At 42.7% G+C, this 23,676-nt stretch overlaps 1 protein-coding gene across 1 annotated transcript; it reads left to right on the top strand.

Annotated features, from left to right (window-relative positions):
- The first annotated feature begins 11,286 nt into the window (after window positions 1-11,286).
- LOC139368090 (solute carrier family 16 member 5a) lies at window positions 11,287-18,736 on the top strand. Its single transcript, XM_071106654.1, has 5 exons — window positions 11,287-11,331; window positions 12,807-13,274; window positions 16,347-16,490; window positions 16,706-17,536; window positions 18,477-18,736. Exons 2-5 carry the CDS (start codon window positions 12,914-12,916, stop codon window positions 18,734-18,736), a joined length of 1,596 nt encoding a protein of 531 aa, XP_070962755.1. The 5' UTR covers window positions 11,287-11,331; window positions 12,807-12,913.
- Window positions 18,737-23,676: the final 4,940 nt, after the last annotated feature.

The raw sequence follows: 23,676 nt of genomic DNA, 5'->3' as shown, positions 1-23,676 counted from the left end.
AGTTCTGCATGCAAAAGTGGGCCAAAATTCTTCCACAGGGATGTGAGAGACTGATCAACAAATACAGGAAGCATTTGGTTGCAGTAATTGCAGTTAAAAGTGTCACAAACTATTGAGAGTAATGGCGCAATTGCTTTTTCACACAGGGGAATTGGGTCTTACATAACTTTGTTAATTAAACCAATTAAATAAGCAGTGCAACTTTCACTGGGGACACATTCTGAAATAGCATTTTTGTCCCCCCCCCCAGTTTTATCATTGGAATGTGATTCAAAATGAGGCGACGGTGTGTTTTAGGACCATGCCTCCGAACGGTCGGGTAGAGTGTTTATCTGACTGGATAAGACATTTAAAAAATGATGTCACTCCCACTTCTAAAACCAAAGTTGCACCCATGTACATAAGTATTCATTTTTGTGTTATTTGTATACTCGGGTTCCCTTTATCTAATATTAGGTTTTGGTTGAAGATCGGAGAATATTCAGTATCAAAAATCAGAAAGGTGAAAAAAAATAAAATCAGAAAGGTGGCAAATACTTTTTCACGGCACTGTATTTGTCTTATAGCTTGTCCTTGTGGACAAGCGCAAACTAAAAGTAAGACTCTCTGAGCATCGTAGCACCATTGGGTGCAAAAACTTGACGTACCCAGCTGCGGCCCACTTTTTGGAATCTAACCACTATTTCGTCCCTTCCCTACACTCTGCATCGAACATTTCATCCTCCCTAGTCGGAGGGAGAGGGGGGGGGGGGGGGGGGTGACCTTGACAATTTATTGTTAAAATGAGAGGCCGCCTGGATCTTTTATTTAAAGACCCATGCTCCTTTCGGTCTCAATGTAGAGTTCGATCTGAAGCCATTCTTGTGATTCTTGTGTTTTTGCTATCTGTTGTAAATAATGTTTGTAGGCCTATGTAGCCAAATTGTATCTTTGATTGTATGTTATCCATTCATGCTTTTTTATATGCTCTATTTATATCTGTAAATCAACCAATGAAATTAAGCCACAGCCGGCCATGATTACAGACACCTGTGTTCTTTCAAACTACATACAACTGGTGAACCACAGTGTTTGTCATTATACCTTGATAAAGACAGCTTGGCTGTCGAAATGTTGGTTATAAAATTATTGCATCTGAGGCCAGGGAGTGTGCGGCTCTCCTTTTCAAGTGGTCTTGCGTTACTGCCTTATGAATAGGCAGTGTGCGGGTAGGAAGCATTGATCAGTTGATTGACAGGTGTTTGTTGGACTGTAGAACGATAAACATTTCCAACTTTCCTCATGTGGATGCTCACCCACATTTTATAGTTATGTAGCCTATATCTTATCATTGTAGTTATTGGCTTAGTGGATGGCCCTTAACTCTGACACTACACAACTAACGTTATTATCAGAACAAGCCTACTAGTAGGTCTAGCTATAACGTTAGCAAACTTGAAATAAATAATATTACACATACTCGTTTACTTTACTTTATTACTCTATAAATTAAAGTGGAAGTCGAATCGATCACTTCCGTTGTTTGGCTGTGCCCAAAGCAACGTTCAAAATGAGGTGGATATGTTACGAATTTGCGAAATGCATGATAAGTTACGAATTCTAGCTAGGTGGCTAACGTTAGCTAGGCTAGGGGTTAGGGCAGGGGTTCCTCAACATTTTTGGCCCATGACCCCTTTTTGATATCTGATTTTTTTTATTTTTTATTAAATTGGTGCTATGGAAGTCATGCAAAACGTTCTAACAGTATTTCCGATTGTATTCTTAACTCACCATCATATACTTTCAATGTGGGGCTATAACAGTCAATTGCAAACTAGTCAGACTTAATTTCTCTCATCTCACCACCACTAATGAGGTGGGTGTGCTTGATGCAAGTCACATCGGCGCTTCTCAAAGTCGGGAGGAAATTGAAAAAATATATAAATTTGCTAGCTAACTAGATACGTTAGCTAACTAGCTAAGTTAGCTAGCTAAACAACTCCGTAGCCATACCTATGACAAAAAATAGGGTAGGTTTTACAATAGATCTTTTGTATCTCAATTGAAAAACTCTTCTCTTTTTAGACGTAGATACAGTGCCTTGCGAAAGTATTCGGCCCCCTTGAACTTTGCGACCTTTTGCCACATTTCAGGCTTCAAACATAAAGATATAAAACTGTATTTTTTTGTGAAGAATCAACAACAAGTGGGACACAATCATGAAGTGGAACGACATTTATTGGATATTTCAAACTTTTTTAACAAATCAAAAACTGAAAAATTGTGCGTGCAAAATGATTCAGCCCCTTTACTTTCAGTGCAGCAAACTCTCTCCAGAAGTTCAGTGAGGATCTCTGAATGATCCAATGTTGACCTAAATGACTAATGATGATAAATACAATCCACCTGTGTGTAATCAAGTCTCCGTATAAATGTACCTGCACTGTGATAGTCTCAGAGGTCCGTTAAAAGCGCAGAGAGCATCATGAAGAACAAGGAACACACCAGGCAGGTCCGAGATACTGTTGTGAAGAAGTTTAAAGCCGGATTTGGATACAAAAAGATTTCCCAAGCTTTAAACATCCCAAGGAGCACTGTGCAAGCGATAATATTGAAATGGAAGGAGTATCAGACCACTGCAAATCTACCAAGATCTGACCGTCCCTCTAAACTTTCAGCTCATACAAGGAGAAGACTGATCAGAGATGCAGCCAAGAGGCCCATGATCACTCTGGATGAACTGCAGAGATCTACAGCTGAGGTGGGAGACTCTGTCCATAGGACAACAATCAGTCGTATATTGCACAAATCTGGCCTTTATGGAAGAGTGGCAAGAAGAAAGCCATTTCTTAAAGATATCCATAAAAAGTGTCGTTTAAAGTTTGCCACAAGCCACCTGGGAGACACCTGGGAGACAGATTTGTTAAAAAAGTTTGAAATATCCAATAAATGTTGTTCCACTTCATGATTGTGTCCCACTTGTTGTTGATTCTTCACAAAAAAATGCAGTTTTATATCTTTATGTTTGAAGCCTGAAATGTGGCAAAAGGTCGCAAAGTTCAAGGGGGCCGAATACTTTCGCAAGGCACTGTATGTTTTGTGTTGCTACCATCTTGTCATGTTGTGTTGCTACCATGTTGTGTTGTCATGTGTTGCTACCTTGCTATGTTGTTGTTTTAGGTCTGTCTTTACGTAGTACTGTGTTGTCTCGTCGTGATGTGTGTTTAGTCCTATATTTGTATTTAATTTATTTTGAATCCCAGCCCCCGTCCATGCAGGAGGCCTTTTGCCTTTTGGTACGCCGCCATTGGAAATAAGAATTTGTTCTTAACTGACTTGACTAGTCAGGTAAAAGGTAAATATATATATATATTTTTTTTAAATAACTAAGTTTACAAGCAAGCAGTGAAGAGAAACAAAAATAGATGGTTTTAATATAAAAATATTTGCCTGAGCATGCCTGATAGTATCTACCTACAGTCATGTCTGTCTGCCTACCTACCTAGACTAATTTGTACAGTCTTGTCACTGTGCAAAGGTTGAGCGTTATGCCATATTTCTTTCTATTAGGCTAGATATTGTTGTAAATGTCATCTCTGTGCCTGTGCACATGCATGCATGTTCAACTAGTCTACCCTAATGTTAATGTTATGCTAGGACGGTTCAACTGTTGTTCAAACTGTACAAGTTTGACGGAAATTTCATCATGACCACCAGTTCTCTTAGCTACAGATTGTTACACCATATGATGTGATTTAACCAAAGATTTGTAGTATCCATTACTGGGAGTTACAGGATAGGTATTGTTTGGTGTAGCACAGAGAATTTTTGACCAACATTAGTGATGCCATCTCGGTTCTCAATGCAAAAACCCTGTGCTACCCAGGAGCACGAGTACAGGACATCACAAGGCTGCTTCCGACTGTTCTACGGCAGGTGCCGGGAGCTGGCGCCGTCATAGTCTATGTGGGGTCAAACGACATCAGGAGGGCTAGCTTGGAACATCTGAAAATGGATTTTAAAGAACAGATTTTTGCATTAAAAGACTCCAAAAAACAGCCAATCATTTCAGGTCCAGTACCATATTTGGGCCACGGGTGTGAAAGATTCAGCAGGCTACTGGCATTACACATCTTGCTAAAATATTACTGTAGTTTTGCTGGAATCACTTTTATAGATAACTTTGACACCTTCTGGAAACAGAAGATACTCTACAGGAATGACGGAGTCTATCCAAATCATCTTGGCTCCTGGACACGCATTTCAAGGCTGCTTTAAAACAATGACTTATCAATGACCCAAGACCGTTAATCCCTACCATTGTGACAATGAGTCATCATAATGCTGTATCAAATATACATTATCCTAGGGGCGTTGGCAGACACAATGTATGTCCCTCTAACTGCCCTGAATACCTCTGTTGATCCTACAGCTATTGTATGCGGTAATCTTGAGCCTATGAACCAGGGTTATACTGTTAGCACTGAGGCGGTGTGCTTAATATCCCACATTAACATATGCAGCCTGAGAAACAAAGTCCATGAAGTCAATAACTTGCTTGTAACAGATGACATTCATATTATCTCTGAAACACACTTAGATAATAAATTTGAAGATACAGTGGTAGCAATACATGGTTATAACATCTACCAAAAAAACAGAAATGCTAACGGTGTTGCGGCCTATATTTAGAACCACATTCCTGTAAAGCTTCGAGAAAATCTCATGTTAAATACTGTTGAAGTAATATGGCTACAGGTTTATCTGCCTCACCTTAAGCCCATTCTTGTGGTAAGCTGCTATAAACCATCAAGTGCTAACAGTCAGTATCTGGATAATATGTGTGAAATGCTTGATAATGTACACTACCGTTCAAAACTTTGGGGTCACTTAGAAATGTCCTTGTTTTATAAAAGAAAAGCATTTTTCAGAAATACAGTGTAGACATTGTTAATGTTGTAAATGACTATTATAGCTGGAAACTGCAGATTTTTTTTATTTATGGAATATCTACATAGGCGTACAGAGGCCCATTATCAGCCACCATCACTCCTGTGTTCCAGTGTCACGTTGTGTTAGCTAATCCAGGTTTATCATTTTAAAAAGGCTAATTGATTATTAGAAACTCCTTCTGCAATTAAGTTAATGTAGTGGGTCTTATATGTACCACAGGAGAACCAAGAAATGAAGAGCGACACCACGGCTGTCTTTTAGGCTTTTATGTTGATCTGCAATAGTATTGTGAAAAGACAGGACAGGAACACTTCAATCTCCAATGCACCATCTGACAAGTTGTTCTTTCTCTCTGTGTTTTCTCGGACTCACACAATCACACTCATACATAAAGCCATAATGTATACTATAAAATAATAACCAGTCCTTAATACAAAGAATGTAGAATCTTAATTCTTAGACAATAGAACCATACCTGCAATAGTATTGTGAAAAGACAGGACAGGAACACAAGTCCCCCTTCTATCTGAACTTGGAATATTCCTGTTCGAGGGCTTTGGCCACTGACCCTGTTCTGCGTTGTGTACTATTCTAATAATTTGAAGTTTGATGGAATAATCATTTTAACTCTACTACATTCACACCTTATTTATTTCAGCAAACTTTAAGACATAAGGTAAGAGTTCTTCATCTACAGGGGTAACCTTGGCCAAGTACAGGTAGAAATATGCCCATATACATACAACCTATGACCCCCTAATAAAGTATTTCTCATTTCCTTAATCTATCCTCTGGCCTCCGTTTCACTGGGGTACTGTCACTTCAACAAAAGTTGATAGGGCTTGAATCAGGGCAGCTAGATGCTCTCTTTTGTCCGGCTCAGCAATCACTTGACTCATTGACTCTAAAAGTATTCTGACAGGCTTCACAACTCTTCCAGTTGGAGTTCTCAAAGTGCCTTCACTGGGTCTCAGAACTGTATCAGTGAACTCAGACGTTTGGCTGTTTCTGCGCTCTACCTCTCTCTGGTTACTCATTCTCTTCTTAGTAGATCTTATGCATCCAGAGCCGCTGACTGATGAACTTCTACTGCGGATGCCATCTAGACTGCACACTGACATTGCTTTTCTACTTGTGTCATCTTCAGAAGGATCACTTGAATCATCACCAGGCATCCTTGAGGAGCTTCCTGTGCTTGAGTTAGCTGCTTGTCCGGAGATCATGTCCTTTCCTGGGCCATGAGGATCAGCTTGTCTCATGTTTACTAACATCTTCCAGTCCCGAAGATTTTTGAGCTTCAGCTTCCGTGGGCCCCTCAGGGTTTGGCGCTCAAGAATCCAGACGGCAGTCCTTCGATCCTCTGAATCCTCATCCACATCGAATACCCGTCTTTCGTCGTCTGTGTTTATGTCCTCCTCTAAAGCAGTACAGGCTACTCTCGAAATCTCGCCTGTCTGTCCCACCGGCAGGAAGTTCACTGGCAGTATGAAGTTTCGATGAACTACCTTACTCTTCTTGGTAGTAGGATCTTCGACTCTGTAGATGTGCACAGACGGGTCTTTCCATGTGATCACATAGACTGTTGAATCCCACAAGTCAGCAAGTTTACCTTTTCCTCTTTCCTTTCGGTTTGCCAAGAGAACTTGGTCTCCAATCTCCAGGGCAGTACCTTTCACTCTCTTGTTATACTGCCTTGCTTGCTTTTTCTGAGCTTCAGTGGTGTTGGGCTGAGTGATCCTGACAGCCTCTTGCAGGTCCTTTTGGAATGATTAAACATACTCGTCATGAGTCAACACATCTTCATTTTTCAAGGTACTTCTAAACATGATGTCCACTGGCAGCCGTGGAATTCGGCCCGAACATCAGGAAGAACGGTGCGAATCCTGTCGTTTCGTGTGTGGTACAGTTGTACGAGAAGGTGAGTGTCTGTATCATCTGGTGCCGTGTTTCTATTGCTATCGCTGGCAACGATCGGACCATGTTACCGAGCGTGCAGTTGAATCTTTCCGTCTGACCGTTGCCCATAGGATGATATGGAGTGGTATGGGACGTTTTGACTTCTGACACTTGTAGCAATTCTGCGATTAAGTGACTCTCAAAGTTTGCTCCTTTGTCAGAGTGTATCCGCTAGGGAAACCCATAGACACAGAAGAACTGGTTCCATAACTTCTGGGCAACCACCTTTGCTGTCTGGTTCGGGCAAGGAAACGCATGTCCCAGCTTCGTAAAATGATCTGTGATGACGAGTACATCAATGCGATCTCCATCCCTTCCTTCTGCTGACCAGAAGTCTATGCACACCAGTTCCAACGCTGTGCTGGTCTGTATAGATTCCAATGGTGCCCTAGCCTCTGGCTCCATTGTCTTGCCAATCACACAGCTCTTACAGTAGGAAATATACTTCTTCACTTCCCCTTCCATTCCAGTCCAGAAGAACCTTTGACGTACCAAATGGAGTGTTCTAGTCTGGCCTTGGTGGCCGGCTTCATCATGGGTTCCCCTCAGAACGATGGCTTTAAGGGAATCTGGCACCACCAGCTGGTACCTCTTCTTGACAACTCTGTCCTTAGATCTTCGGTAGAGGATCTCATCCTTGATTTTGAGTTTATCCCAATGCTTCAGCATTCTCAACACTTGGGCAGTCTCGTGAGCACTCTCTCTCCGGAGGTCTCCTCCTCCTCTCAACAAAGTACGCCACTCGGGCCAGCACCTGATCCGCCTTCTGTTTTCTCCGTATCACATCAGAAGAAAGTACTGGAAGAGTAGCCGCTCCCCCTTCATGCTGAAGGATGCTGACAGAATACTGGGCTAATTGGAGTTTGCGCACTGGCACACTCGCATCCCACTCCAGACAGGATTCCAAAACTGCTTTCACTCATTCAGAAGAGACTTGAGCCAGGATCTCACCACCTTGGAAATTGACTGGCAGTTTGAATGCGTCCTGGGTGGACTCTGAATTCACAAACTCTGGGAACTCACTTGCCTTCCTAGCTCCAACGAACAGCTGTCGACTAAGCAGGTCTGCTGGGACATTCTGGGGCCCGGGGGATTACTTCAAGTCAAAGGGGGACAGTTTAGAGACCCACCGTTGCTCACAGGCGTCTAGCTTTGGTTTTGTCATTTATATATGTCAGGGGGTTGTTATCTGTCAGGACTGTGAATCTATTCCCCTTCAGCCAATGGGTGAACTTATCACACACAGCCCACTTAAGAGCAAAGAATTCTAATCTGTGTGCTGGGTAACGGGACTGGGACCTCAACAGAGTCTTGCTTGCAAAGGCTACTGGTCTGGGCCTACTCTCACCCTCAAATATCTGGCTAAGTACTGCACCTAAGCCATCCATTGATGTATCTGTTGATAGGAGAAACGGTCTGCTAAAGTCTGGGTGAGCCAGCACGGCTGTTTGGGAGACTGCAACCTTTAGCTTCTACAGCGCCTCCTCACATTCAGTAGTCCAGTCTTCAGGTTTGACGTTTTAGCTCCCAGCCATGAGGTTTTCTTTTTTCTCCTTTCCGCTTACTTTTCTGTCCTGCAATCAGACGAAACAGTGGTTTGGCTAAACCTGAGAAACTCACAATGAAGTGGGAATAATAGTTTGCCATACCAAGAAATGATCTGACCTTGGTGGGTGAAGGTGTTTTCCCATCATTTTCCATCGGGTCAGCTGCTGTGATGTCGTTGATTGCAGACACTTTTCCTGGGTCGGTTGCAATGCCCTCTGCCGTGACGATATGGCCTAAAAACTTGACAGATTTTCTGAGGTAACATTTTTTTTGAGCTAGCTTCAGTTTGTGTTCCTTAAGGCGGGAGAACACCATTTCAAGACGGTCCAGGGCTTCCTGCTCACTCTTCCCGAAAACCAGGAGATCATCCAAGTAGCACAGGAGGGACAATTAGTTCTGGTCGCCAAAGATCGGGGTCATCATTCTGGCGAATGTTGCTGGGCTGTTACATAACCCCTGAGCCATTCTGTTGTACTCAAATAAACCTGTGGGTGTTGTGCACGTTGTGTACTTGCGGTCATCTTCATGTATGGGGATGTTGTAGAATCCCAAAGTCAAATCCATAGTAATGAAGAAGCAGTTCCCTCCCAAAGCAGTGAGAGCATCGGCTTGATTGGGCAATGGGTTTGCATCTTTCTCTGTCCTCTGGTTCACCCATCTGAAATCAGTGCAAATTCTCAACTCTCCTGACGGCTTCCAAACCAGGACAAGGAGGGAGGCCCTCTCACTACTGGACTTTCGGATGATGCCCTGCTCCTCCATTTCCTCCAACGTCTGCCTCAGTTTCTGGTAGTCGGATGGAGATACCCTCCTGTACGGCAGCCTGAAAGGCTTTTCATCTTTGAGTCGGATAAGGTGGATGACATTCTTCGCTTCTCCACAGTCAAGTCGGTCCCTGGAGAAGATGCCTTTATACTGAGCAATAAGGTCCACTAGTTTTCCTTTCCACATATCAGACACTTCACAGGACTCTGTCAACTTCTGTTAAGCCTAACTCTTCCAACTTTTGTAGATACCCCTTTGCCCTTTTTCCACTAACTGAACAATCTTCCCCAGCTTGGGTGACATTCTGAAGAGCTGACTGGACCTTACTGGGGTTCTCAGCATGGCTGGAATAGAGCTCTCTTCTAGGGCTAGGCATGGGTGCACATCAGCCAACTTGGTGTTACGGCGGAGAACAATAGGGTGGTCCAACATGTTGATCACTTTCATGTGGACCCACTTGTCACCCCTCAAAGGACATACAGTGCGTCCTACTAGGACATTTCTTGGTGCAGATCGTGCTGTAGTGGCCTCTATGACTACAGTACTACCAACTGATAGCGGCACCTTTTCTTTCAGTTTTCCCCAGAACAAATGCTCATGTTGAGGCATGAGAGTCACACTCTACTTGAGCATTACAGTTCCCACTTTGTCTGGTATTTTGTCAACGTGCCAGCGGTTCACATTGGCTAGCATGCTGAGTAAAAGTCTGTGTGAATCTCCTTTGGCAGGTTTGGAGAGGCTGTCCCAATTCCACTTTGTTTTCTTAACAAATCTGTCGTTCTGCCCCTGAACAGGCAGTTAACCCACTGTTCCTAGGCCGTCATTGAAAATAAGAATTTGTTCTTAACTGACTTGCCTAGTGTGACTGAGTTAACTGAGTTAACTGACTTGCCTAGTTAAATAAAGGTAAAATAAATCCCCCCAAAAAATTCAGCTACTGTAGCTGCCTGCCTAACATCAACAGGCAGCACCAGTAGCACAACAATTAAAAATAGACACCAAAAGTAAAGTTCCTGGTGATCATAGCCTTCTGTCTGAACTTGGAATATTCCTGTTCGAGGGCTTTGGCCACTGACCCTCAACCTGGTTGTTCTGTTCTGCGTTGTGTACTATTCCAAATAGTTTGATGGAATAACCATTTTAACTCCACTACATTAACACAACTGAACTGTTGTCCTGATTAAAGAAGCAATATATGTAGCATCAGTATTTGTGGTTTTGATTACAGGCTCAAAATGGCCAGAAACAAATAACTTTCTTCTGAAACCCATCAGTCTATGTACTACTCCCTTCACAGAACAGCACCAAGAGTCCCCGACTGTATTTACAATGAAGGCCTATACCGGCCAAACCCAGATGTTGAGCCAACTGTGCACCACCCTATGCGACTCCCAATCACAGCCGGTTGTAATACAGCCTGGATTTGAACCAAGTTGTCTGTAGTTACATAGACCACCGTGCCACTCGGGAGCCCATTAAGAAAATGACTGTAAAAATGGTTAAATCCCCTTGGTGCAAGCAGTAGACTCAGATTTTAAAAAACAGGCAAAAATACACCTTAACTCAGGGACTGTGAAGAGACACACAAAGGTACAGACACATGCATACATTGTGATATTGTTGTATGGTGGTATTAAATATTTTGTATTGTAGATATGTAATGGTGTAAATTATATGATGTACTGTTTTATTTGTAATGTAAGCGCTTTAATATGTTTGGACCCCAGGAAGAGTAGCTGCTGCCTTGGCAACCGCTAATGGGGATCCCTAATAAATACAAATACACTCCAACCCAAATCTATCACACCTGATTCTAATAATTAGCTGGTTGATAAACTAAACCAGGTTAGTTACAACTGGGGTTGGAGAGAACCTACAGGAGGGTAGCGCTCCAGGTACATGGTCTTAAACTGAGCTACATGGGCACCATTTTCACAGGCAGCCCAATTCTGATATTTGTTCCACTATTTGGTATTTTTTTCAGAACTAGACCAATTAGTGAAAATATATCAGAATTAGCCTGCCTGTGTACACTCAGCCATAGTCCTGGTACACTGATGCTTTTGAGACCACATTAGGCTACACGACAGATTGGTCTGGATTAACAGTAGCCTACCAATGGCCAAAAATGTGAGTGTCCGTAATGTAATTTGTGATAAACATCCATCAACGCTCGTACGTCCTGTCTCCTCCCACCCATAACACGATATGTTTGCTCCATGGCAGGGGCTAGGACTTACAGCTGGCTTGTTTATGATGTGGTAGAGAGGGTAAAAATATTCGAAACGGAGTAGGCTAATGGTCGTCAGATATAATGAGTAGCCGCAAAAGGTAAGCAAATTGTGCTAACATGTTAGTGTAAACAAGCTTTTCTAGCCGACCTTTGGTGAGCAATTTGATGGTCTACTGAAAACAAGTGATCTTGCCTGTCAGTGTTTTTATTTTGAGACTGGATTTAAATTAAATGTAACCTATGTATTTTGACGTCAAGTATTTGAGCCATGATGATGATCTTCAACAATAATAAGAGAGTAAACTATAGGGCAGGCAAACTGTTTTCTCACCATCGTAGCCTGTTATCTCGAGCGTTGTCGTGCTGTTGCTGTACATAGATTCAAAGTAGCCGCTCTAGTAATTAGGAGTTCGGATGGATCGACGTCTGTCTTTCTTGGCCCGGATATCTCCAACAGTTAAGATTCCTAATATCAAATAAATTGACATTCCACGTGAGTAGGCTACTAGAGTGCCAAAGCGATTACAACGTATGACAACCAAATGTTACTGAACATTGAATTGGATTTTGCCGCCCAAATTGCATACACTGTACTTGTCTGCCGTCTTTGAAGAGTGGCTCACACACTGAGGCGTTCACATGGGATAAACTACAGCTAAATTACGTGCATCTCATTATGTCATTAATGTGCGCTTAAATGCGAATTAGAGGCTATGTTTGGACATCTTAAAGCCTAATTGCACTCATAATTCGAACGTGTCCCCTACGAAAAAAGATAGCAGTCAGAGTACAGTATACCAGCAGTCAGAGTACAGTATACCAGCAGTCAGAGTGCAGTATACCAGCAGTCAGAGTGCAGTATACCAGCAGTCAGAGTGCAGTATACCAGCAGTCAGAGTGCAGTATACCAGCAGTCACTGCATCCAAAATACCACTGTTGACTGCAGTTGACTGCAGTTAAATGCATTTTTACTGCAGTTTCACAACTGCAATCTTCTTTTTTTTGTAAGGAATACCACTAAACTAACAGATTACAGCCAGAAATCTAAACTGGAAAAGGTCTTGCACAGTAGGCCATTCATTTGAATTTTTTTGACTTCATCAAGCACATGCAGATATGTGCCATATCCTATTCCCTTCCCCCTTCATTAACAGACACCAATAGTGGAAATCGGCCCTTACCTTCATGCATACAGAATTACACTAAACCTAGGAAAAGTTAGTATTTTCCTATATATGAAGTGACAGCTGGATAGTTTTTGCCACAAGCTATGCAAATTGTGTGTCTAAAGCTTTGATACAAACAAGACTACACAACATAGCCAGAGGACAAATCGGGTTGCTCATGTTTTTTTTCCCCATCTATTAACAGGCATGTTCATTGCTGAGGAGACTGTGAGATGGAATATATTAGTGAGCGTCATTCACCATGGCAAACTACTGTACTACTAGGGCATTTCCATAGCATCTGAGCAGAGGATGAACCTGAGGAAAGGCAGCAAGGTGGCAGGGGACTGTGACAGCCTCCAGATGGAGAGCAAGACACCTGAGCAGACGCATAACATCGGGCAGAAGAATGGAGAGATCATGGAATCTGAAGAGGTGGAGAATGGCAAGTCTGAACCCATAGTTCCTGTGGCCATGGATGGGCCCGTCACTGCACCTGATGGGGGTTGGGGCTGGGTGGTGTTGGTGTCCACCATCCTGGTGCAAGCCCTGACTTTGGGCTTTTCCTCCTGCATAGGCATTTTCTACACGGACCTACAGACAGAGTTCCAGGCCAGCAACCAAGAGACTTCCTGGGTGCCTTCAATAATGACATCAGTGCTTCATGCTGGAGGTATGGTAGTAGAGTCACATCCTAGTTTCCATAGATTTCCATAGATTCACCTTCTGATTTTAAGTAGGGCTTTTTCAGGGTTCTTTTTGCAGTTACACATTCATATATGCTTGCAGGGAAATGTGCTCAAAGTAAGTTCAGTAATCACTGACAGTCTATTACAGTACAATACTTCCTTACTTTTTAAAACTCTTGAAGCAGATTGTCTAACCCACTCAGCATGTCATGATAATTCACTGTGTACACATTTGATTTACAGTGCCGAGGTTTGCAGTCTAATAATGACTGGTCAGATCAGACACACGCAGTCAGACAGACACAAAAAGCATAGAAAAGGTGTACATTATGAGAGTCAACACATCCCCTGTTTATTTGATAAGTGGGATTTCAGGGGATGGTCTCTCACCCTTACACACACACACACTAACGCTGTGTAGCGCCACATGAGCTGCCTTCCTTTGGTAAGCCACTCACAGGGGGTCTATTTCTGTTTGGGTTTCAAGCCCTAAACATCTGGGAAAGTTGTGTATGTCCACTGCCTTTGCGCAACAACAAAGAAATCACCAGAACTGAATTAAGATGAGCCAAAAGATAAACTGAGCAATGTGTGGCGTGAACCAGTAAGCTGGTACATTACTTATTTCAATGGCCTTGCAACGTCAGGGTGTACTTGCCGTGCGTGACCTTACAGTTTGTACTACTTGTTGCACTTCAGTTCCCTTAGGCGCAGCACTTGGCTCCACTAAGTATGATATTGAGTGCATTTTCAACCACTGTACTTAAGTACATTTAAAACCAGATGCTTTAAGACTTTTACTCAAGTAGTATTTTACTGGGTGATTTTTTTTTACTTGAGTCATTTTCTATTAAGGTGTCTTTTTCCAAAATGCAATTTGCAGGAAAACAGTTCTAAAATAATCACCTCACATGCAAGCGGTTTCATGGACAGAGATTAAAATATATCTTAGACATTTTGAAAGAGGTGAGATCTAAATATGCAACAAATATCATATGACTAGGATGATTGCTTTGGCTGCTAGACAATGAAAGAAAGTTTATTTTGTTGGATTTTGGCTATAGGCTACTTTAAAGCAAGGTAACACATGCCTTATAATATGAAGTAAAATGTCCAGGGTTCAAACAATTTAAAGGAACAGGAAAAATATAACTCTTCTGGTAGATGGAAAGGCTGTCCCTACTCAATTAAATGTTAACTAGCTCATCAACCTACACACGGGGCTGCAGGTAGCCTAGTGGTTAGAGCATTGGGCTAGTCACCGAAAGGTTGCTAGATCGAATCCCCTAGCTGACAAGGTAAAAATCTGTCATTCTGCCCCTGAACAAGGCAGTTAACTCACTATTCCTAGGCCGTCATTGTAAATATGAATTTGTTCTTAACTGACTTATTTAGTTAAATAAAAAAAACCATAATGACAAAGCAAAAACAGTTTTGTTTTTTTAAATAGCCGATTTTATAAAAAATAAAACACTGAAATATTACATTTACATAAGTCTGCAGACCCTTTACTCAGTACTTTGTTGAAGCGCCTTTGGCAGCAATTACAGCCTTGAGTATGACGCTACAAGCTTGGCACACCTGTATTTGGGGAGTTTCTCCCATTTCTTCTCTGCAGATCCTCTCAAGCTCTGTCAGGTTGGATGGGGAGCGTTGCTGCACAGCTATTTTCAGGTCTCTCCAAAGATGTTCGGTCAGGTTTAAGTCCGATATCTGGCTTTTCCAATCAAGAACATACAGAGACTTGTCGTGAAGCCACTCCTGTGTTGTCTTGGCTGGGTGATAAGGGTCATTGTCCTGTTGGAAGGTGAACCTTCCCAGTCTGAGATCCTGAGAGCTCTGGAGCAGGTTTTCATCAAGGATCTCTCTGTACTTTGCTCCGTTCGTCTTTCCCTCTATCCTGACTAGATTCCAAGTCCCTGCCGCTGAAAAACATCCCCACAGCATGATGTTGCCACCACCATGCTTCACCGTGGGGATGGTGCCAGGTTTCCTCCAAACATGATGCTTTGCATTCAGGCCAAACTGTTCAATCTTGGTTTCATCAGACCAGACAACCTTTTTTCTCATGGTCTGAGAGTCTTTAGGTGTCTTTTGACAAACTCCAAGCGGGCTGTCATGTGCCCTTTACTGAGGATTGGCATCAGTCTGGCCACTCTACCATAAAGGCTTTTAAGACACACACTAACCAAACAACAGTGCTATGTGCCGGCACAGTTGAATTGAAAGGTAACTACACTCAAATCATAAAAAAGTGTGACTGAGAGCGAAAACCTCACACAAAATATGTCTGACTCAGTTGACAGTCTCATTTATCTCATTTATGTTTCAATAGTAAGCCTACTTCCACAGTACAGGTTGGCCTGACTGTGAAATACCAATATGGGATTTATAATTTTAGGTCATTCAGCGTGTATGTCACTGTTTCTCATAGCATTTTTCACACAGGGATGCCTTTTCTTCACCGGGTGGGCCATTGGGGAAATTTTGGAACAAATTAGAGTATACCCACTTTTCCATGTACCACTACACCACTGCTTACTGGCATCTTACCTGGAACTCCATGTTTGTGCCAAAGCTTGATTGACTCCAATGCAATGAAAAACTGAATATAAACAAGGAGCCAATGAGACATGGTTGTCTTTAATGTTGAGTGTGGTGCACCCACTGCAATGACTGCTTCCACAGATTTCCTTCTAGTAAGCATAACAATGGGATAGGCTAAAATAAGAAGTGGGTGTGTGTGGGGCGGGATCTCGCAGAGCATTGACCCTTCTGTTTTCACTCAACAGCAGATCCTAGCAGTGAAACACAACCCAAACGTTGTTTGACTTACTAGAAGTCATTGTATCTCTTTAGGGTTGTGCTTGGGGTCCCATCTGGTGCAAAAGGCCCTGCACAAACCACCACTTTGTTGAAGATAAAGATAGCCATAGAGGGCAGTTATGCTAAGATTGTTGGATTAGGGAAATTCCCTTGTACCTAAGGCTCTAAGTTTTACTGTACTTTCTTTGAGGTCTTTGTGTGTTTAACCAATAGCACGTCTCCTCCTTTAGGTCCATTCTGCAGTGTAATGGTGGAGAGGTTTGGTTGCCGGACGACGGTGATGGTGGGTGGGGTCCTGAGTGGTCTTGGAATGGCGGCCAGTTCATTTACCCACACCATCACTGAGCTCTACGTCACAGCTGGGGTTATTACAGGTCACTAACCTCCTAAAAAAATGGAATCACTCCACAAAGCAGTTAACCCCTAACAACAGATCTAGAATCAGATAACCCTACATCCCAATCTTTACCATCTTTATTTTTAGGGAAGGAAAAAAAAAATCACACCCTGTATTAGTGGTTAGGGGCAACCTCTACCTTCTCCCATGCATTCAGCCATGTGCCTTATTCATTGTCTTCTCCTTTGACAGGACTTGGATTCTGCTTCAGCTTCCAGCCCGCAGTGACTATTCTTGGGCACTATTTTGTGCGGCGACGGGGTTTCGCCAACGCAATGTCGTCCACGGGCACTGCCCTGGGCCTGTGCACCCTGCCCCTCCTGGGAAACTACCTCCACACTGAGCTGGGCTGGCGGGGGAGCTTTCTGGTTCTGGGGGCCGTCCTACTCAACTGCTGTGTGTGTGGAGCTGTGATGAGGCCTCTGTGGAGCCACAGACATCGTGGCCAGCCCCTGATGAACCACGGGCCTCTTCAGCCGGAGGAGGAGAAGCCAAAGGGGAGTATGAGGGCCTTGTGGGGTGGCCTGAAGGCCGCCTTGCACCATCACATGGCCTTTGACCTCTTATGTAACAACCTGCGTTACCGCGTGTTCTCTGTGGGCATCACTTGGATGATGCTTGGCTTCTTGGTGCCGCTGATCTACCTTGTGCCCTACGCCACGGCCCACGACATGGAGCAGAGCCGGGCCGCCCTCCTCCTCTCCATCCTGGGTATCGTCAACATCATGGTGCGGCCGTCCATTGGCCTGCTCTTCAGTCTGCCCTGGTTCAAGGGGCGCTACATCTACGTGTTCTCGGCTGCTGTGATGATGAACGGACTGAGTAATAGTATCTGCTGTATCGATGCCAGCTTCCATGTGCTGCTGGTGTACGTGGTGACCTATGGCCTGTCCATGAGCGTGGTGGGCTCGCTGATGTTCACTGTCCTCATGGATACGTTGGATATGAGTCGCTTCCCCGCTGCCCTGGGCCTGCTCGCCATCATGGAGAGTGTCACGCTACTGATCGGGCCCCCGCTCGCAGGTACCGAACTCCCTGAGGGGGGGGGGGGTGTGTGTGTGTGTGTGTGTGTGTGTGTGCGTGCGCGCGCGCCTCCCTCCCCTACATGAAAACCAGGCGAGGAGATGTCCTATTCAATGATGAACACATTCATCAAGTAAGTGTTGTAGTGCTAGGCTTAACACAGGCTGTGGTCAGAGGCAAGGAGCATATCCTGTTGCTTGGATTCCACGGACATCCAACCAATCATGTGTGTGTGCTCATGCCTGTTTGTGCATGTTGCGGGGGGTCTTAAAGACAAACTTGAATAAGAATGGAATTTTCAGCTCCCTCTTTCCTGGGGAGGGGGCATTCCAGCTCAAATGTCAGGTATGCAACCTACTTCTGTCTGACTGCTTATGTAGTTGGTTGTGTTTCACTGCAATGGTAGAATCAAAGACGGCATAGTATGGAACTGCTTTTCCAATAGAAATCCCCGATCACACTTGCAGGCAATGTCATGGCGACGTTGGCCAGCAAGGCTCGTGCATAAACACATCATTGGATCTAACGGTCATCTTGCGCCGAACTGTGCATGTGCAGGCTGTCAAAATCAAAGGCACACCTTCGATATAGTTGTTTATGACGAAAATGGAAACGTGTCACTTTCACCAGGTTGGAGTAATAACATGTTCAACTGCTTAAGACATAGGCTCTAGTCTAGGTTGTGCCTTTTCCAAAATGAACAACTAAGGTAGAATGTTTCACTTCTCTCATTGAGTTCTCAAACCCCGGCCTGGTCTCCTTTACAAGCGTTTCCGGAAGTCATACGATGTTGCGCCTCTGGGTTTAAGAACTTCTGTGGTAATACTCTGTTATTGTTGTAGTTATTCCCTTATGTCATCATGAACTGTCTGTCATGCACTGCTGGGGCTTTACTCATGCTGATTGGCTCCTGATATTGTTGTTTATGTTGTTGTTACAGGAATCTTGGTGGACCGAACTGGGGAGTATTTCTATGTCTTCTTCGCCTGCAGTGCGACTGTTGCCTCATCAGCTGTATTCCTCATGGTGTCTTTCTACTGCCTGGACAGAAAGGGGCAGCAGGTGCCACCGCAGGTCTCCCCACCAAAGCTTGCCAGTGTTAACAATGTGGTCCCCCAGTGCCAGTACAGCAGTGTGCCCACCAAGGGGGACAAAGACAAGGCCTCAGACTCTGAGACTGGGGATGTCAGCTGCCTGTGAACAGCATCATTGTCCAAACACATACCCCAAACTCACAGATGTATATTTCCTATGATTTTGTGATTGTATACCCTGTGCTGCTGATCTTACAGTACAAGTGTATGATCATTGATATGATATCCCAATCTGTTAGGATCTGACACTCCAATTATAGTATACACACTCTTGCCTCTTGACTGTTAGAGTATTGGTGAGTGCAAATGGGTTGAGTATTTAATCCAATGGGTTCCTGCTAGGAGTGGATTATTCATTGCTATTACAGTCTGCATTGTTTATACGGACTAATACTGTTATTGGTGATCGAATACAGTACTTTTTCACACATTCCACAAACCTGTGCCTTTCCCCCTCACACCCTGTTACACATTCATCAATATCAAGTTGTTCAAGAAGACATACCTTAGGAATCCTTCCCCACCCTTCAACAACCAAGATTGTGAAAAAAAACAGATGTGCCTTGTACATGCAATCAATCAAAATAAACATTTAATATCTGTAGGCCTATTAAATGTCATATATATATACATATACTACACCAGAAGAAACCTCAACTGAATGATGAGTACTGTAGGCCTACCAGTTTATTAAGATGGATATCATTGACTGAGTCAAGTTCTTTATCCCAAGAACTCTTGGATTTTTTTTGGGGCTAAACATTTCTTTATGATACTGTTCATGTCTTGTTCTTATGTTCATTGTGTAACAGAGTTATAGAACGATCAGTAGCTTACTGGTATGACTGAGAATGTCTTGTGTAAAAGTGCAGGAGTTACGAGGACATGGGTGCTATTCATTGTCAAAGACTGAAGCAAGTACTGTAGGTGTTAGAGATTTGTTACTTCTCAACCTGCTCGTTTTTCAGGTAGATTACTCTAAGGAACATAGTCACATACAGTACCAGTCAAAAGTTTGGCCACAGCTACTCATTCCAGGGTTTTTCTTTATTTGAACAATTTTATACATTGTAGAATAATAGTGAAGACATCAGAACTATGAAATAACACATGTGCCATTTTTGGGGGGATGGCAGGTAGCCTAGCGTTTAGAGCGTTGGGCCAGTAACTGAAAGGTTGCTGGATCGAATCCCTGAGCTGACAAGGTAAAAATCTGTTTTTCTGCCCCTGAACAAGGCAGTTAACCCACTGTTCCCCGGTAGGCCGTCATTGTAAATAAGAATTTATAATTAAATGCCTAGTTAAAAATGTTTAAAGTAACCAAAAAAGTGTTAAACAAATCAAAATATATTTGAGATTTGACAATAATGACAGCTTGGCATTCTCTCAACCAGCTTCATGAGGTAGTCACCTGGAATGCATTTCATTTAACAGGTGTGCCTTGCTAAAAGGTCATTTGTGGAATGTCTTACCTTCTTAATGCGTTTGAGCCAATCAGTTGTGCTGTGACAAGGTAGGGGTGGTATACAGAACATACCCTATTTGGTAAAATACCAAGTCCATATTATGACAAGAACAGCTCAAATAAGCAAAAACAAATGACAGTCCATCATTACTTTAAGACATGAAGGTTAGTCAATACGAAACATTTCAAGAACTTTGAACGTTTCTTCAAGTGCAGTCGCAAAAACCATCAAGCGCTATGATGAAACTGGCTCTCATGAGTACCGTCACAGGAAAGGAAGACCGAGAATTACCTCTGCTGCAGAGGATACATTTATTAGAGTTACCAGCCTCAGAAATTGCAGCCCAAGTAAATGCTTCACAGTTCAATTTTAAATGTTTTATTTAACCTTTATTTAACTACAGTAGGCAAGTCAGTTAAGAACAAATTGTTATTTACAATGACGGCCTATTAACAGACACATCTCAACTAGAGGTCGACCGATTATGATTTTTCAACGCCGATACTGATACCAATTATTGGAGGACCAAAACAAAACGATACTGATTAATCTGACAATTTTTTTGTTCATTTGTAATAATGACAATTACAACAATACTGAATGAACACTTATTTTAACTTAATATAATACATCAATCAAATCAACTTAGCCTCAAATAAATAATGAAACATGTTAAATTTGGTTTAAATCATGCAAAAACAAAGTGTTGGAGAAGAAAGTAAAAGTGCAATATGTGCCATGTAAGAAAGCTAACGTTTAAGTTCCTTGCTCAGAACATGAGAACATATGAAAGCTGGTGGTTCCTTTTAACATGAGTCTTCAATATTCCCAGGTAAGAAGTTTTAGGTTGTAGTTATTATAGGAATCATAGGACTATTTCTCTCTATACCATTTGTATTTCATTAACCTTTGACTATTGGATGTTCTTATAGGCACTTTAGTATTGCCAGTGTAACAGTATAGCTTCCGTCCCTCTCCTCGCTCCTACCTGGGCTCGAACCAGGAACACAACGACAACAGCCAGCCTCGAAGCAGCGTTCCCCATCGCTCCACAAAAGCCGTGGCCCTTGCAAAGCTAGGGGAACAACCACTCCAAGTCTCAGAGCGAGTGATGTTTGAAACGCTATTAGCGCACACCCTGCTAACTAGCTAGCCATTTCACATCGGTTACACAAGCCTAATCTTGGGAGTTGATAGGCTTGAAGTCATAAACAGCTGCTGGCAAACGCACAAAAGTGCTGTTTGAACGAATGCTTACGAGCCTGCTGGTGCCTACCATCGCTCAGTCAGACTGCTCTATCAAATCATAGACTTAGTTATAACATGATAACACATAGAAATACGAGCCTTAGGTCATTAATATGGTCGAATCCGGAAACTATCATCTCGAAAACAAGACGTTTATTCTTTCAATGAAATACGGAACCGTTCCTTATTTTTTCTAATGGGTGGAATCCATAAGTCTAAATATTCCTGTTACATTGCACAACCTTTAATGTTATGTCATAATTACGTACAATTCTGGCAAATTAGGCGGCCCAAACTGTTGCATATACACTGACTCTGCGTGCAATGAACGCAAGAGAAGTGACACAATTTCACCTGGTTAATATTGCCTGCTAACCTGGATTTCTTTTAGCTAAATATGCAGGTTTAAAAATATATACTTCTGTGTATTGATTTTAAGAAAGGCATTGATGTTTATGGTTAGGTACACATTGGAGCAACGATACGCACCGCATCGATTATATGCAACGCAGGACACGCTAGATAAACTAGTAATATCATCAACCATGTGTAGTTAACTAGTGATTATGATTGATTGATAGTTTTTTATAAGATAAGTTTAATGCTAGCTAGCAACTTACCTTGGCTTACTGCATTCACGTAACAAGCAGTCTCCTCGTTGGACGAGTTAACTGTAAGGTTGCAAGATTGCATCCCCCGAGCTGACAAGGTAAAAATCTATCGTTCTGCCCCTGAACGAGGCAGTTAACCCACCGTTCCTAGGCCGTCATTGAAAATAAGAATGTGTTCTTAACTGACTTGCCTAGTTAAATATAGATTAAATAAAGGTGTAAAAAAAAAAAATTAATCGGCCAAATCGGTGTCCAAAAATACCGATTTCCGATTGTCGACCTCTAATCTCAACATCAACTGTTCAGAGGAGACCGCGTGAATCAGGGCTTCATGGTCGAATTTCTGCAACGAAACTACTACTAAAGGACACCAATAAGAAGAGACTTGCTTGGGCCAAGAAACACAAGCAATGGGGATTAGACCAGTGGAAATCTGTCCTTTGGTCTGATGAGTCCATATTTACGATTTTTTTTCCAATCGCTGTGTCTTTGTGAGATGCAGAGTAGGGGAACAGATTATCTCTGCATGTGTGGTTCCCACCGTGAAGCACGGAGGAGGAGGTGTGTTGGTGTGGGGGTGTTTTGCTGATGATACTGCCAGTGATTTATTTAGAATTCAAGGCACACTTAACCAGCATGGTTACCACAGCATTCTGCAGCGATACGCCATCCCATCTGGTTTGAGCTTAGTGGGACTATCATTTGTTTTTCAACAGGATAATGACCCAACACTCCAGGCGGTGTAAGGGCTATTTGGCCAAGAAGGAGTGTGATGGAGTGCTGTATCAGATGACCTCGCCTTCACAATCACCTGACCTCAACCCAATTGAGATGGTTTGGGAGGAGTTCAGTGCTCAGCATATGTTGAACTCCTTCAAGACTGTTGGAAAAGCATTCCAGGTGAAACTGGTTGAGAGAATGCCAAGTTTGTGCAAAGCTGTCATCAAGGCAAAGGGTGACTACTTTGAAGAATCTCAAATGTAACATAGATTTTGATTTGTTGAAGACTTTTTTGGTGTTATTTCATAGTTTTTAAAAAATCTTTGAATGAGTAGGTGTGTCCAAACTTTTGACTGGTACTGTATGTGGCAACATACTTTTTAGGCTATGGCATTTCTAACACACTGGCCCATTTATTAACTTGAGGCCCCCATTATTGGCCAAATAATTATAATTTTGCGCAAAAAAACAACAACTTAGAAGGCCCACTAGGCAAAAATTGGACCAACCAATCTGCTATTTTCCAGAAATGCCAGATGGCCAGTCTGCCCCTGGCTATAGCTCCCTTGTCATGGAACGATTCATAGGTATTTTTATAGAAAGGGCTATTGTGTCTTGCGCTGGGGCCAAATAGTTATTTATTTCATTTTATACAAATCATTATTTATATAAAATAATTGTGGAAATGATAAATGTCACTTTAAAAAGCATAAGTAAAAAATAAAAAAAAGAGCAAATAAGCTGTCGTTCGAGGTCAGAAAGGTAGGCTATCCCTTAATGTTCTGAGAACGGAGTGTTCCAATTTGATAAATGTTGTCATTGACATGATGTGGCGACAGTGTAGTGTTGCCTGCCAGTTCAAGCTGAAAATAAGGCGGAATAGTTTTTCAGCTGAACTCAAGCGGAGAATCTCAATTGTATTTCCTTGATTCCTCGCGTCCTCTCCACGCTTCTTCTCAAAACCCATTGGATGAAGATATCAGATGTCCCGCCCCCCTGAC

This window comes from Oncorhynchus clarkii, chromosome 16 (genome assembly GCF_045791955.1).
Source record: "Oncorhynchus clarkii lewisi isolate Uvic-CL-2024 chromosome 16, UVic_Ocla_1.0, whole genome shotgun sequence".
Taxonomy (NCBI): Eukaryota; Metazoa; Chordata; class Actinopteri; order Salmoniformes; family Salmonidae; genus Oncorhynchus; species Oncorhynchus clarkii.
This window is presented reverse-complemented; position numbering and strand designations above follow the sequence as displayed.

Coding starts and splice junctions, on each gene's coding strand:
- LOC139368090 (XM_071106654.1), top strand. CDS start 12,914: ATGAACCTGAGGAAAGGCAGCAAGGTGGCAGGGGACTGTGACAGCCTC. Junction 13,275..16,346: donor ATCAGTGCTTCATGCTGGAG/GTATGGTAGTAG, acceptor CTCCTCCTTTAG/GTCCATTCTGCAGTGTAATG. Junction 17,537..18,476: donor GATCGGGCCCCCGCTCGCAG/GTACCGAACTCC, acceptor TTGTTGTTACAG/GAATCTTGGTGGACCGAACT.